This window comes from Styela clava, chromosome 1 (assembly GCF_964204865.1).
Source record: "Styela clava chromosome 1, kaStyClav1.hap1.2, whole genome shotgun sequence".
NCBI lineage: Eukaryota > Metazoa > Chordata > Ascidiacea > Stolidobranchia > Styelidae > Styela > Styela clava.
In genome coordinates this window covers 11,822,722-11,839,625 of record NC_135250.1, presented here as the reverse complement: position 1 = coordinate 11,839,625, position 16,904 = coordinate 11,822,722, and the positions used below count along the sequence as shown (strand labels likewise).

Here is a 16,904-nt window from a genome sequence, read left to right as displayed (position 1 = left end):
AGAAAATTACACCGGACTAGACTCCTGTCACATTATGTGGATACCATGGTTACAACCTTACGCTTTTATCGTCACGGTCATTAATTTAGGGAAATTCCGCATATTCTCTTCGGGCTTGTGTGCAACGCTGATTACAGGATTAGTAACATTCCATTCAATATGGTTCGTCAAATTCAACTTACTTACTAAAAACACAGAAACGGCCTGACTACCAGATGCAGTTCCCTGGAAAGTCAAGAGGATATGTCAGCTCGTAAGAATGAAGTCGACAATTCACCATGGGGAAAAACAAGTCGCTTTACTTTTAAAAATGGGACCAAACGTAATGGAAATCGTGCAATTTTAAAAGAAGAAAAGGAAAAGTAAAAATATTATTATTTTACTGTTAGTGTATTGAAATAGCTTTCGATACTGAATCATATGACAATCATATTATGGACAATAAAACACTGTAGTTGCTCGTATTTTAGTTGGTAAAATTATGATTGTTTAAAATATAATAGTATTTATTTATTAAGAAGCTGGTATTGACTCAATGCAGAACTCAGTACTCCATATTATTGCACTTCATAACTCAAATTTCAAATGATGTCAAGCTTGTTATCAATATATACATTGATTATATTTGCTAGCTCCAAAACTTGTTATTTTTAGTATTTTATTATTGTTTAAATTTCTGCATGTTCCAATTTGTCAGGATTAGGTTATTTGTTAGATTGCCAGTTAAAAAAATGTTCAAAATTGTCATTTCTAATTACTTCAAACTTATGTCATATATTGATGAAAAAAACATAACTGCTCTAAACTTTTACAGATTTTTCAATCATGGAACATTGCCAAAATTTCGACCACACAGAAGTGAGAAATGGCTTCACAAGAAATGCGTTCCTGTTGAAACTGAGCTTTTCCAAGAGGCAACCACAATCTTGAATAAGGTACTGACAAATTTAACTTCAAGACATCTAAAAACCATCTTTTGTTTATGCTAAATTTGCATAAAAATTTACAGGTGCGTGATCAATACAGTAATGATGGAAGTTTTATTGAAGCAGCTTATGGAAAAAGAATTGATGTTAATCGTGCGAGTGAAGTAATACATAACTATTTAGTTGAGCATGGTGTTGATGGAATGATGTCTGTGTATTTCTCCGATGATTTAGATTGCAGGTTCGCTAACATTTGCTTTCATTATTCGTTATTGGAAAATATGAAATAAAATTTGAGTTGTGCTGATCCAACAAACTTCCTTTACCAACTTAGCCACAAAAACCTGGAGGCTGACAATGTTTAGACATAATTATATTCTCAGTTTTCTTCTCTCTAATTCTAATAATATTTTTCTGAATCCTGGTGGATTTTCATGACTGTATCAGGTTGTTATGCAACAGACATTCATAAAGAATTCCCAAAACCGCAAATTTCAATTGAAAACACTAAACTCATTGTGGCTTGGCTTGCTGGTAATTATCCTATTGCTCAATTAGGCGATGATAAATATTTCATCATTTCCAAATGGTGCCTCCATAAAATCTGCATCAAATAACTTCCAAACCTTGATGGTCGACTATAGTATAATTGATTGGGATTGGGGCTTCAACACGAGGGTGAATAAATGTACGTATTCATGATTAGTAGTGCAACGCATATGTTTTCCCACTAAGCTCATTAAACGAAATTCTTTTCAGCGGAAAGATGGCTTGGACTGGTCCATTGAATAAATACAATCAGCCAGAAAGAAGAAATTTTTCAATGTGGGTTAAAACAGCAAATGACAACATGTACTTCAGAGAAACAGGAATTTTAAATCTCTCAAATCATGAGATTGGAACTCATTTTGTATGTGTAATTTGAAAGTTTTGATAATTTCTTCTCATTTCACAGTTGACTTTGTACCTCCGTTTTGCCTGTTTCATACTAAGATTGAATGTGTGGGTGTGGTGACCTGGTAGTTAATGTTCTAACGTTATGGCATCCCAGGCTAAAATCTCTGGTTCAAATCCCATGCTCATTCCCTCACCCAAGGTGTAATAAATTGGGTAGGAAATGTTGAATCCCAAGGAATTTGGTCCTTCCAAAATTAAATAGCTGCTTATGCAGACTCTTGTTCCGAGTGAAGGACAGTAGATATGGCGTTTAGAAAAAATTGTATTTTTTGTGATTTGCACATCTTGCCCTAAAATGTAATCTTCTTAAAAAGAAGCTACATTTCACTAGCTGTTGGTAGGGTAATATACCAGGAAGCATTCGTTTACATATGAAATGAAATTTAAACTGGGTTTATCTTATTCTAACAATGGTCCTTTTATGTATTTTTCAATTCAACAGTTTCGATGTATCAATGATGGTTTGCAGCCATGGTTTGCTAATCGTGTCAAATTTGGACTCCATTCGTTTAAATCACAAGCACTCAAAGACACAGAGGAAGGTCTTGCCTCTCTCAACACTGCTTTTGAATCCAAAGTGAAACTTCTTTGGGGTCCTGCAATGTTATATTGTAAGTGTTTTATTATTTTATCATCAGTTATAATCTGCACATCAAAATTGTGTATGGGCGAGTATGGGTTATTGAACTTGCCTGATAATTCTGTAACATTTGGTAGCACAGCATTATTGAATGTTAAATTTACTTACCTAATTGCATAAAAGTTTTGCATACAATAGATTGAGTAAATTAGTAACATACCGTACTCACTTTTATTCAATTCACATTGTTAGTTCCAACTATTTCATCAATTTCTTTAATAAAAGTTTGTAATTGTATATATTGATTCAATTTATTCAGATACAGCTTGCATGTCACTTGAGATGAATTTCAGAGAATTATTCGATCATTTAAGCATTTATACTTCAGACCCAGAAGTTAGATGGAAATACATAGTAAGGGTGAAAAGAGGTAGAGGTGCCACTCAACTGGGTGGACAAGGATGGGACCAGTGCTACTTTAGAGGTATACTTATAGTGAACCTGGCGTTGTGTGTTGTTAAATGAGTCTATATTTAAATGGAGAGATAGCTTCGAACAAGCCTTAATTAAGAAACACAAAACTTACCGTAGATTTTTGATTATTTTCCTCAACCACCAGCATATCAGTGGATTCCACTTTTGACAGGAGTGTGCAACTTTTAATACAGAAGGGTCAGATACAAATATCTGGGTGAAACCGCGAGCCGCATCTTTTTCAACATCGATTTTCTAGTAGTGGCATGCACAAAAATTTTAGTTATTGATCTTATGACATGCATTGTTCGCTTCACACAAGCTAGGTATTAGAGTATTGTCCTGTCATAGGCATAGATAATAAATTAGACTCTGGTATAGGCTTTGCAACATGAACTCGCAATTGGACTGGAATCACATAAACATACCAGATTAAGCTCAATTAAAAACTTCATTCAAAATTGGCACTTTTTTGCGGGCTGCAGGTTGTACACCTCTGCATTATGATATGAATCAGAGATCATATTTTTTCATTGCGGAGGATTCAAAGTCTTTTTTTGATACTTGAATACTGGATACTACACTTGATTAACCTTTTGAGAAGTTTTTGAGTTTTGTGCCCATTTGCTCGTAATACTCAAAGCATTGTGAACATGGTCAATTGTTTTTTTGATTTTTTTAAAATTGTACTATTTTGTTATAACACCAGGAGCGGTGAATGTTCTACGAAATTTGGATCATATCAACTTTAATTTATTATACGCCGGAAAAGTTACTGTTGAAGATTTGCCTCGAATACAACGTATTGCAAGACTAGAATGTCTCAAGACGCCTTATTTCTTGAAGGATTTGAACAGTTACAAGCGACATATGAGGTACAGTGTCTCAATTGTTTGTTTTGTCTTGTTTATTTTGGCAGCATAAGCATTGTTTGGTAGTTTTAGATGATTTTGATACAATTCAAATACACAGCTATACAGTTTGTCGAACTGGTACCAATATGCGACATTTGTGTCTATATTTGCGAGCCATCATTTGACGTTTCGTTAATTTAATGAAAAAAATATTCTGTATCCAGACCCCAGTAATTTTGAAGCTTTCTAAGTGGACTTTCGATGAAAATAGTTGAGTAGCCCTGCTGTAGGGTGTCGCGGGATTCATTTGAAAACCTCTGTTCTATATAAGCATATATCGCCAAGAAATGTATGCAATTATGAATATGCTCTTAGAAGTCATATATACTGCTTCTACCTTTCTCAATGACCCAGACTTAATGATTTGGCCGATTATAGGCCTTTGTGGTCTCTCATATTTTTAATCACCTGTGATAAGCAGAAAATCAAGAAAATAATCGTTATTATTATCTAACCAGGAACCTTCTTAGAATAAATGGAATCCCTAAGTCAAAGCCTCTACCACGGGAGCTAGCGTTAAAGATAAACCCACCAAAATCAGCAAGATCATCAACAGCAAAAGAAGACAAATTAAAAAATTACAATAATAATAATAGTCGTGTTATTATCAAAAAATCACCAAGAGCACAGATGATAGAAGCCAGACAAAGAATCCTATCTTCTAAACTGCTATCAAAATCAAAGAGAAGTTTGACAGGTGGGAATGAATACATTTTGTTACGAAGCGCTAAACCATCATCAAAATACACTTTGTTTTAAGTTAAAGCAAAGCATTGACAATCAATGCTCATCTTTAATCAAAATTTGATTTGTTAGCTGTCTTTGATATAAATCTCATGGTGAGCAAAGCTGATAAACAAATGGTGAACTAGGTTGTCTTGTTCGGTTACCAGTCCATGTCGCATATGGGAATAGTTAACTAGTTATTTGTTTCAAATGAATGGACTTAGATGGTGAAGGAAGCGATAACCAACCAGCAGTTATGTGACCCACTCTAGGAATCCAGCTATCCATTTGTACATATTTATCCTCCTCAGGATTTAAGCATGCGAATCTATGCAAGAGTAATCAGAGTTGTGATTTAACAGTATTTCTGACGCTTAACACTATACGCCAACCGCAGAACTTCTTACCACACCATTCTATTTAACTGCCATTTCTCACACAGATGAATCAAGTTCTGATGACAAAATACTTGAATTATTCCATGAAGATATTTCAGAAGAACCGACTGATATCGATACAGAAGATAAGACAAAGATTTCTTATGAACCGATCTCTGATTTAAACAAATCAAATGATAATGTTGATTCTTACACTTCATCACAAGTGCAGGATAATTGCTTTGATCGCATCCCAAGAAAACAATTTTTAACAGCGCGACGTAAAAGTGATAACTATTACTCTTCAGTTGCAATACACATAAGTTCTTCAGATGACTCAAATTCAAGTTCTTCTTCGGAAGATTTGAGTCGCACAGAGAGAACAGGATGGATTGCTGCACATAGGCTTCCAAAACTTGAGTTAACTGAATTTAAATACGAAACAAAGACCGATGAAATGAGAAAGACCCGAAAAGATAAACAAGTAACTCCACTAGATGCAATTGTGCCTTCATGTGCTTCTAATTTGCATATGCCGCAGGAAAGAATTCCTAGAAATATCACCCCAGCTCCAACAACAACAACTCTTACCCCGCCAACCCCAAAAATGTTTGAAATCCACACACAGCGGGCGAAGAAAATTTCACCTCGGGGTAACAAAGACATGACTACCCCTGTTAAGTTAATTCTAAAGCAAAACAGATCACCTACGCCGTCACCGAAAGTAGGAAAGAAAACGCCTGAAAGCAGCAGAACGTCCTCTGCTGCTACAGTCAAAAGTAAAAAGAGTTTATCAAAGAACATAAGCCTGTTTTTTGAAGAACTTATACCTTTCGTGAAATCAAGAAGAAAGCGTGTACTGCCTCTACCATTTGAAAAGAATGAATAGAAGAATTATTTTTTAATTAGGCAATTTTATATTTTTAAAGTTCACAACTTATTCTATTATGCACAAAGTGTATGTTTATACATACATATATATAGTTGATCTTACTCCACTGCTACTTATGTGGATTTACCTTATGAAATATTGCCAACTTGCTGAAACAGGGTTATGAATCAAGCGTTGTATCAATGAAACCGTTTGGTTTTACAAACTTTCATGATTTTTTATGTGTGATTGAAAACCATTGTATTTATTCAACTCACTTCACTGTACTTCAATTATATATCAGCATTTGTTTTTAGAATACTATATGAAATATTTATTCAGGACAATTTTCTAGACAAAGTTTTTTTTTTTATATAACTTGCCATATTATTGTTCAGTCTACCTTGTATTTCTTCCTGTATGTGATTGAACAAACACTAACTAATCAAGAAGTTTGCCTCGCGCATGCGAACATTCAGACCAAAAAAGCAACTTAGGCAAAATGGTTGGCAACGTTGACTAATGACTTTGTTCTATATGGTGTAAAAAGCATTAAGAGATCAAATATCCAGCTAATCAATGTTAGTCCAGACCATCACAAAATCGCTTTCGTAGAATTTGCATAAAATTCCTCGATCTGTGTGATGTTATTATTTTAAATGTACCGTTTTATTTCACTTGCATGCCATTATATATTGCCGTTTTATAAAACATGCTTTCCAAGCATACCCTAGAATATTCTACTACTACTTTATTTTCTACTATTTATAGAAAAATAAACGTATCTGCCTCTTATCTATTAAGAAATTAATAAAATTGAAACAAGGTTTTATAATTTTTTGTACCACTCACAACAGAAGCAAGGTTACATTGGATTTTAGTCGAATAATAAAAAAGTCCATGAGCGTACCGATAAGACAAGATTGCTGAAATGGTGCGTTTCGTACAAATACGGCGCTGGCTTATTGCGCCAATCCGCTATGTAGGCATGCGTCAGTTTTTAATCAAATTTTGAAGTGTCTATAACTTAAAACATGATGCGATAGAACGATTTCAGTGATTCGCTGCTTCCAACACTACGGTACATTCCAACTTTGATATATCGCCTAGCAATTCAACTTCTTTCCATTCTCTAATTAACAGTTTAGCCAGACGAAGACCATCGCTTTAGCGAAATCTACTTTGTGTCATCTGACAGACGAATAACTTTGCTTTTGTCTCACCACCACACTTGACTATTTAAAAATAATACACAATAAAATGTCGTCTGTCTTCATCTTAAAAGAAAAGACTTTGAAATGGTGGGATTTGTACGAATGTATTTGATTATCGTACGTCACGTTGACGTCATAAAAATTTGCAAACCCCAAAAATGTTTGAAATCCACACAAAGCGGGCGAAGAAAATTTCACCCCGGGGTAAAGAAGACACGACTACCCCTGTTAAGTTAATTCTAAGACAAAACAGATCACCTACGCCGTCACCGAAAGTAGGAAAGAAAACGCCTGAAAGCAGCAGAACGTCCTCTGCTGCTACAGTCAAAAGTAAAAAGAGTTTATCAAAGAACATAAGCCTGTTTTTTGAAGAACTTATACCTTTCGTGAAATCAAGAAGAAAGCGTGTACTGCCTCTACCATTTGAAAAGAATGAATAGAAGAATTATTTTTTAATTAGGCAATTTTATATTTTTAAAGTTCACAACTTATTCTATTATGCACAAAGTGTATGTTTATACATACATATATATAGTTGATCTTACTCTACTGCTACTTATGTGGATTTACCTTATGAAATATTGCCAACTTGCTGAAACAGGGTTATGAATCAAGCGTTGTATCAATGAAACCGTTTGGTTTTACGAACTTTCATGATTTTTCATGTGTGATTGAAAACCATTGTATTTATTCAACTCACTTCACTGTACTTCAATTATATATCAGCATCTGTTTTTAGAATACTATATGAAATATTTATTCAGGACAATTTTCTAGACAAAGTTTTTTTTTTTATATAACTTGCCATATTATTGTTCAGTCTACCTTGTATTTCTTCCTGTATGTGATTGAACAAACACTAACTAATCAAGAAGTTTGCCTCGCGCATGCGAACATTCAGACCAAAAAAGCAACTCAGGCAAAATGGTTGGCAACGTTGACCAATGACTTTGTTCTATATTTCTATATTGTGTAAAAACCATTAAGAGATCAAATATCCAGCTAATCAGTGTTAGTCCAGACCATCACAAAATCGCTTTCGTAGAATTTGCATAAAATTCCTCGATCTGTGTGATGTTATTATTTCAAATGTACCGTTTTATTTCACTTGCATGCCATTATATATTGCCGTTTTATAAAACATGCTTTCCAAGCATACCCTAGAATATTCTACTACTACTTTATTTTCTACTATTTATAGAAAAATAAACGTATCTGCCTCTTATCTATTAAGAAATTAATAAAATTGAAACAAGGTTTTATAATTTTTTGTACCACTCACAACAGAAGCAAGGTTACATTGGATTTTAGTCGAATAATAAAAAAGTCCATGAGCGTACCGATAAGACAAGATTGCTGAAATGGTGCGTTTCGTACAAATACGGCGCTGGCTTATTGCGCCAATCCGCTATGTAGGCATGCGTCAGTTTTTAATCAAATTTTGAAGTGTCTATAACTTAAAACATGATGCGATAGAACGATTTCAGTGATTCGCTGCTTCCAACACTACGGTACATTCCAACTTTGATATATCGCCTAGCAATTCAACTTCTTTCCATTCTCTAATTAACAGTTTAGCCAGACGAAGACCATCGCTTTAGCGAAATCTTCTTTGTGTCATCTGACAGACGAATAACTTTGCTTTTGTCTCACCACCATACTTGACTATTTAAAAATAATACACAATAAAATGTCGTCTGTCTTCATCTTAAAAGAAAAGACTTTGAAATGGTGGGATTTGTATGAATGTATTTGATTATCGTACGTCACGTTGACGTCATAAAAATCGTCACCCTGGTGTGAAAGATTCGCAAAATCTTGTATTCACTTTGAAGTAACTTCGCTTCGCAAAATGTATTTTAGTACATTTTCTGATCAGGATGGCCATAGTACACAACCAAACACCGATTCAAATCGGAACTTATATCAAATGAAAGTTTTGAAACTTTTTGCGTTTTTTTTGCAACGATTCCCCTGACAGGATAAATTTCCATCTAGTCTAAATTGAATGATTTTCACCGAATTCGGGTTAGGTTATATATACAGGGTGACCACAAACTGAATCCATATATTTATTAATTACCTCCACGAAAATGAAAATAAATTATATAACCGGAACTTCTGTTTGTGCTTGATTGTACCCAAATATTTCAGTGATCTGCGACAATTTGTACAAAAGATATGTTCTATATAGAATAAGTTCCAAAAGACCTGTCTTTTTGTGGAATAATCCTGGATATTTTCCCCCATTTTATAAACTAAATTTTCGTCTATGGTATCACTATGGTTTTATATATATAATAAAAAAAAGTATCCGTAACAACTTCCGCTGTTATTTTAAAGCAAGATAATCTACAATGACAAATGAGATGATCGCCTTGAATATTTAATTAGTGAACGTCATATTTTCCGACTAACTTCCATTGTATTGACTATGAATTGCGATTTGATTGCTTTTGAATGTCTATAATCCAGCGAGTGGCAACAGTAAATACGTCTCTATTATCCTGCGGTGATAAGATAATTAGATTACACAATGATATCGGGAAGATATCGCTTGAATTGTTCGTTTATTTATTTTAAATATTATCTGTCTGTAACTTTAAGATTAACTTCGATAATATTCGCAACTATTCGAAAATGTTAACTTTCAATCGGTTCTCAGTTTAATAAAAGCTTTGAAGAAATATTTCCTAATCAGTTATTAGTTTTCAAAGTACTTCCAATATAATATAAAGGAAATATTCAATTCTGAGACTACTACACTAATCACTTACTACCAAAAACTCGGTGCAAATGAATATTGTATCGAAATATATTCAAATCTTTCACTTTAACACTTCATTTCAGAGAGATAATAATCTTTGTAGCACGCATTCAGGTAAAAATTGCCGTAATTTTGTTATTAAAATTGGCGAAATGATATATATAATAAGCATAAAATAATATAACTTGACAATAAATAAATTGATATAAAAAAATCAGTCTAGCATATTAGAACACATTAATACATTTTATAAAAGAATAGAAACATGTTTTTATACCACGAAATATACGGTTTTAATACATTGATGTATATTTTCCATCATATTTCAGTTAGAGTATATAATACAGGTACATGCAAATTATTTATGCGAGGCGTGAGGCAATATCATATGAGGGAACCCTAGGTATCACTCGTAACCGTTAACCCATTGTTTTGTATATAGATTGTAATTTTGGTTTCAACCCAAATTTACATCATGGTTGCTCCTGACCTCATCCAACACATCAAAACACTTTTCAAAATTATCTTATATATTCTTTAATCTGTTTAGGCTTACTAATCCGCTTTCTCATTTTAGTTTTAAAAAATAGGCATCCAATCGATTTGTAAACGACAAATGGCAAAGAAAATGGTAAATCATTCGCGAAATTGAAGACAACATATTTATATATACTTTTGTCATGATAATTCGTTCTAAATCTATATCTTGGTTTCCAATTGATTTAATATTAACGACAAAATCTACGATGAATATTGAAAATTTAATCATGATTGATTAAAAGTGACAAATTATCAACATTCGTAAATAGGAAAAATATTCTATTTCAAAATTATTACAAATTTATTTCGTATTCAAATTCCGGATGTAGTAATATCATATTCCCATTTACCGCTCGAGTCTAGACAAAAAATGTAAACAGAGAGAGAATCCCGCAGCGAATCCGACTCGATCGTACAACATTGAGGAAGGACCGATACAAGAGACAAATTAAAGCATCCTATTCACTAAGTAAACATTATACTAAATAAACAAATAGATGAAATGCAAATAAGCGTGTACGAGAGCCTATTCCAAATACCAGCGGGTGACAATTTCTAAACTCCCATAAATACTAAATAAAAATCGACTGAACCACAAACATTCACATTTACTTGTTACCAATCAACAAGATGTAAACTAGCAGAAAGTTTCTTTGTAGTTGTACTTGATTTACTTATTGCATCCAAGTGAAAATTTTCTGATGTAAGTGTTAAAATGTTCTTAGGAAAAAGGATCTCGTTATGGAGTTCACCAGGAAACTTTTTTTCTTTACTTGATAAATGACAAGAGTGTGCGAATGTTCGAACCTCACTGCTGAGTAGCGTCTTTGTGCGATACGCCTTGAGAACAAGCTGTTGATAGTAATAATATTGTTATTGCTATGTAGTCGAAAATTATGATAGTCAAACCTGAGTGATAGAAATCGCACTAAATATATATATTAAGTTCTAAACTCAAAATTCGCACGAGAGATAGAGATTTTTTAGACAGGTGTTAATTAAAAGATGAGTAGCGGTTGATCACAGAAAGGTGTAAGATTCAGAACATGTACCAGATATCAAATTATAAACAATTAATATTACATTCTTTTAAACAACAATTTCGACATGGGTTTTAGATAGAAATTAGACACCGGAACTCATTTTATCTGTTACAAATGCTTGGTCCAAATATAACTATTCAAGATTCAATTTAACATGTATACATTATCTTTCAACAGAATATTTTAGTATTTTAATTCTTTATTTTGAAAATTTTATATACACAATGACGTCATTATCTGAAGTAAACAGTAATGCAGACAGTAAAGTTAAGGTAAGTAAAAACAAAACACATATTCATAGCGAATAGGAATAATTCAACTTGATTTTATAGCGAATAAGATACCTAGCGAATACCTCTTTACTGAATATGCAACTTTTTGTTAAATGAGAAAAAGAAAATATTTTTTTATTTTAAAATTCATATTCTGTTATTATTCATCTATCAGAATATTTTGAAACGCCAAATTTGCATAACGGAATTTCAATAGAGTTGCATAAAATATTACAAAAAATTCCCAAACTTGTAAGTTTTTCATGGTTTGCAGATCACACACAAGAAAGATTTTCATTCTATTATTTACATTTTTAAATTTCATCATTGCTATTTTTAGCTAACACTCAACGATCGCGTTCTGTGGGCAAAATTTTGCTCATTCACAAACGAGATGATTGTGACAAAAAGTGGCCGCAGGATGTTTCCAGTACTCAAATTGAGTGCATCTGGATTGGATCCCAATTGCATGTATTCGATTTTACTCGACTTCTCATCTGCTGATTCACACAGGTTAGTTTTGCATAAAAAGATGAGGGATAAAAAAGGTTATAACTTAATTGCATATGTTGTATACAAAGTTTTTTTATCATTTTTTTCCCAAAAATAGTCATTGATTCGTACTTGTAAAATCTGCCTCGTATACGAGTTGAAATATAAATTTTCTATCTAAAGTATGTACATCTTTGTTGTATGCTATATTAAAAAAAAACATTTACCCACTTCAGCGTGTATTTTGGAACATTCGATAAAGCCTTTTCTATGTTTTTCAGATGGAAGTACGTCAATGGTGAATGGATTCCAGGTGGCAAACCTGAACCTCACGTTCCTTCATGCGTTTATGTTCATCCTGATTCCCCCAACTTCGGATCTCATTGGATGAAACAACCAATAAGCTTCAACAAAGTAAAATTAACAAACAAAGGGACTGGTGGTGGACAGGTAAATATTTTTGAAAGGTTTCACAATCCTATACTCAAGTTGGCGATAACGGAAAAAAGCTTTGAGAACATAGGTCACATCTCGATAGCCACATTCCACGACCCGATAATTTAGTTAACAAAACATGCAAAATCATTTTCATTCATTACACGAAAGTACTCGCATTCCTTTTCAGCAAATCATGCTCAACTCATTGCATAAATATGAACCACGTATTCATGTTGTGAGGGTAGGAGGAGAAGCAGGGGCACAAAGAACAATTGCCACGTTTTCATTCCCAGAGACAAAATTTATCGCAGTGACAGCTTATCAGAACGAAGAGGTAAGAAAACTATAGACCCAGCCTTTATTAGCAAATAATCTCATGCAATAAATGACATTTTCATTTCATTTGTATTTCAGGTAACATCTTTGAAAATTAAGCACAATCCATTTGCCAAAGCATTTCTCGACGCAAAAGAAAGGTACGGATAAAATTGTAATATTATTGAATAAGACATTATCCACAGCTTTTTGTCACTTCAAAACATTTTTAAATGATCAGATATACAATATGACTGTGTAGAGTGGTCATGTGATTGATTTTCGTTTTGCACAGAGCAAAAAAAAAAAACAGAATAAATAATACTTTTACTTCACTTGACACGTTGTCAAACTCGCTACTTTTCTATAGTTATCGCAAAAAATATGTTCTTTGTTATTGGAATTGATAGTTTGCTCCTTCTCAATAATTGTAAGCATCATACAAGTCGTGTTCGGTCTTCTAAAGTTAACTCATTTTTTTTTATTTCAGGCCAGAACAAAGCACCGATTTCTCAAACTATTCAGGTGTAAATCCACCGAGTAAGTATATAAAAACTATGCAGTAATATTATTTCATATTATATTGTACAGCATGGCACATATAGTGAGTGGCCTGACATATTGAAGTACCAGTATTCATTTATGTTCCATTTTTTCGTTTAGTCAATAGCTGGCAGTCCCAATCTATGACAGCACTTCCTTATACCAACGTATATCCTCCGACAACGAATATGAACCCAGTAAGCGGTGATGCTTATGTATATCGAGGCGCAATTCGCACTTCTTACCGTCAGAACCGTAGTGCACCATACTCAATAAATTCAACAAGCAAGTCAACACAAAATGGCGCTGTTACAGGTAATTTTCATAAATTCAACCTATGTACTGATTCGGATTTCAAACTAGTAATTTTATCTTGTATTATATTTTTTCCATTGTTTATTACACCATCTATCAAGTTTTTACTATATCATGCTGATGAATAAAAGAACAACGTGTTTATATGATTTCTGATGAAATATAAGAAGCTGTTCCGATTGCCTGACTATGCCGTCAGCTTGATACAATTATGTCACTACATCTTTAGACTGGAATTTAGCAAAGAAATTGATAAAATTGTAAGCAAAATGACGTTTTAATTGTTACTAATCGACACGTTTTTTCAGAAGCAACCAATCATTATCCAACTACCGTATTCCCACAAAGTTTCGCTTATGAAGAATATCCAGTACATTCCTATCCGGCGACGTCGGTGTTTACCACAGATAGTTCTCCAAAGACTCCATACTACACGGCATCGTCTGAGGTGAACACGACTAATCCACCATTACAAGCATCTTACGCAGAAAACTACAACATCTATTCAACGTGCGCATCTCAGGAACTGAACTATCAACAAAACACATATCACGCCACCGCAAGTTACGCTGGATACAGCGGCGCAGAATCCAGTTCTGGCATCGAACATACACTCGTATACCCATACTCAGGCTACAGCCCTGAAACAGAAAATTTAGATCACGGAAAAGTTCCTACTACAACGATGCAATATTATCCAGATAACAATCTCAGCTACTCTAGCATTTGGCCTGTGTATACATGCACCAGTTCTGGTACAAATTTCAATTCAACATACACAGCTGCTCCTACAAGCTTAGCGCAAACTTCACCGGATTATCATATTCTGACTAATGGGTAAGACACAGACATAAATTTTTATATGCTCATATTTTTTCATGGTCTAAAAACAATAGAAAAAATCATAAGACTACAATTCCGTTACTGCAGTCACACTTAATCATAAATTAAGCGAACTGTAACAAAGTATTCTCAGTTAACTCTTAAACTCATTATTATTTTTTTAATGTATTCAGAGATCCAGTTGCACCTTTATCGAGTGTTGTTACAGACGAACATTATGACCAAATGTCTGCAACTCTAATTCCTGAGTCATATACAGAAATTTCTGAACCGTTTTCTACATCAAGTTTATTGGAACTAGCTGATTGCACTACACCCACAGAGGTTACAACTATGAATCTGTGACTTCGTTTTCAATTTCTTTCATTATATTTAAGTTCTTGTTATTATTGAAAAATAAAATTTTGACAGAAACATTTTTTTACTTTTGATGTAAGACGCGCAATTGACTATCGAGTTGATAACGACCGCAAGTCATTTCGACATTTTCAAAAACACGTGCCATTCCTTCCGCATTCGAAAAATTCAATTGTAGAAATTCCTACTAGAAAGCACTCAAATCGTTCGTTCTTAAAAGTTAAAAATATTTTCAATTAACTTTGCTTGGATTGACTCAATACCGTATTTTTGAATGAAAGTTATGTTTTCTATAGAATATGCTTAAAAATGACCTCATCTTTATTAAAAGACAGACTTGCATTCGCTGCGCAAAATTCGCTTTCGCACTCGCAGGCAATCCTCTATGGGGATTTCTCTGATTTTTTGCAATTGCAGCCCTGAGTTCAACAATTGTTTGGGGTTTGTTCTGTAACACATTGTGCTTCGAATAACCCCACAGACAAAAATGAGCGCTTCCGAAGTATGTGCACCTAGAGGGCGCGCAGCCTGAACCCTAACCTGGAACACATACTATGTTCAGGATGTGCGCCATCTTGATGCACATACTTTTGTAGCTCCCAAAAATATGCGGTGCAAATCCGACGAATGAAATGCCCACTCGACGTCACTGCAGATCACCCTTTGCTGAAATCGCTTTCTCATCTAGTCCTGGGTGTGGTTTTATGTGAAGATAGTCGATTTGTCGTGCTTGAACCAGCTGTCATCTCGATCACCCTCTCTGCAGGCTACATTTCACGTCACTCTACGGGATGCACAAAACCTTAGTACCTCAACACAACGTTTCATTCACCGTTTGACCTGTTTCATTTTTGTCTTCGAACCAAATACGGACCTATAATGCCATGTTTCAGAATGCATAACCATGCCATGCACTTTACCGAATGTAACGATTTCTGTCAGACTTTCTTTGGAGATGCTGTTACCTTGTTAACATCATTATTGGACACGTAGTGGACATAACGATCGTTTCAAAATATTATGTTGTTGTTGTTTTTGTTCTTGGACAAGTTTTGAAAAAGTCGCTTTTCTCTTTGATTACTAGACCAATTGCTTTGAAATTTTCAGTGAGTGAAGATTATTTGCTAGAGGGCTATTACTTTTAATTTTTGCCATGACATCAACAATTAACAACAATTATGTGGTGCTACGTGTCCATTTATTTGAGCATAACTCTCTTGTTACTATTGACATGCCCTCACAGCAGCAAAATTGCGCCTTAGCATAGAACCGAGTGAGCGATTGACAATGTTTGGCGGAAGATGTGAGTCTGTCTCCAGGGCCAAGAAAGAATTTAGGTACAAAAGTATTTGTACAAAGCGTACCATACGATATTTCCAATATTTTGGGGTATATTCAATATTTATACACAAAAAGAAGTGTAAGAAATGTTCCCTCATTTTTTTTATGGACAATTGGTTGTGTTCCTGGAAAAGTCTTTTGTTACGTCTATTTTCTATGCCAGTCTTGCGATGATCATTTAATTTTGAAAGCGCAGTAGATTTATATTTGGGTAAATGAACTGATTTCTTATCCAAAATTTGATACTAATGCAAGTATTATTCCCATGCTTCATAGCACACGAGTTCCAAATATATTTAATTGAGCCAACTATTCCTACCAATAATATGGCATCTGTGAGTTCTCCCGCAGGTCGCTCTATGAACCTCGACTTTACTTCGTGACATTGGTCAATCAGCAAGGTGCAGAAAGTAACGTAACAATGCTCCCTTTTCGCATCCGCTCAGACACTTTTTTCACTCGTTTTCACTTCATTTTCAAGCGTGGTCGTAAACATTACCTCGTTTTCGCGTTTTTGAACTCTATTCGTTAGTTTTCAGCTGTGTTTCGGAAACCTAAATATAAAACAGGTAATTCAATGATCACTCTGTCTTCCTAGG

General features: G+C 34.1%; 2 protein-coding genes and 1 long non-coding RNA gene across 4 annotated transcripts; 2 read left to right on the top strand and 1 right to left on the bottom strand.

The window, feature by feature from the left end:
- Positions 1–54: 54 nt before the first annotated feature.
- LOC120348313 (uncharacterized) lies at positions 55–6,660 on the top strand. The gene is made up of 9 exons (XM_039418431.2): positions 55–362; positions 815–935; positions 1,010–1,167; positions 1,686–1,836; positions 2,326–2,494; positions 2,783–2,947; positions 3,647–3,812; positions 4,310–4,548; positions 5,020–6,660. Exons 1-9 carry the CDS (start codon positions 244–246, stop codon positions 5,841–5,843), a joined length of 2,112 nt encoding a protein of 703 aa, XP_039274365.2. The 5' UTR covers positions 55–243; the 3' UTR covers positions 5,844–6,660.
- LOC120348314 (uncharacterized) lies at positions 2,336–3,640 on the bottom strand. The gene is made up of 2 exons (XR_005570205.2): positions 3,050–3,640; positions 2,336–2,479 (listed from the first exon to the last, which is right to left on the bottom strand). It is a non-coding gene; the product is annotated as an uncharacterized LOC120348314 (long non-coding RNA).
- A 4,795-nt stretch (positions 6,661–11,455) lies between the features above and the next one.
- On the top strand, positions 11,456–15,023 carry LOC120348587 (T-box transcription factor T-like). Of its 2 annotated transcripts, none has more exons than XM_039418747.2 (9): positions 11,456–11,661; positions 12,002–12,174; positions 12,435–12,603; positions 12,779–12,925; positions 13,006–13,067; positions 13,397–13,446; positions 13,570–13,764; positions 14,076–14,601; positions 14,781–15,023. In XM_039418747.2, exons 1-9 carry the CDS (start codon positions 11,614–11,616, stop codon positions 14,950–14,952), a joined length of 1,542 nt encoding a protein of 513 aa, XP_039274681.2. In that variant the 5' UTR covers positions 11,456–11,613; the 3' UTR covers positions 14,953–15,023. The 2 variants fall into 2 exon arrangements, with proteins under 2 accessions (XP_039274681.2, XP_039274680.2); XM_039418746.2 differs by having other exon boundaries at positions 11,462–11,661; positions 14,073–14,601.
- Positions 15,024–16,904: the final 1,881 nt, after the last annotated feature.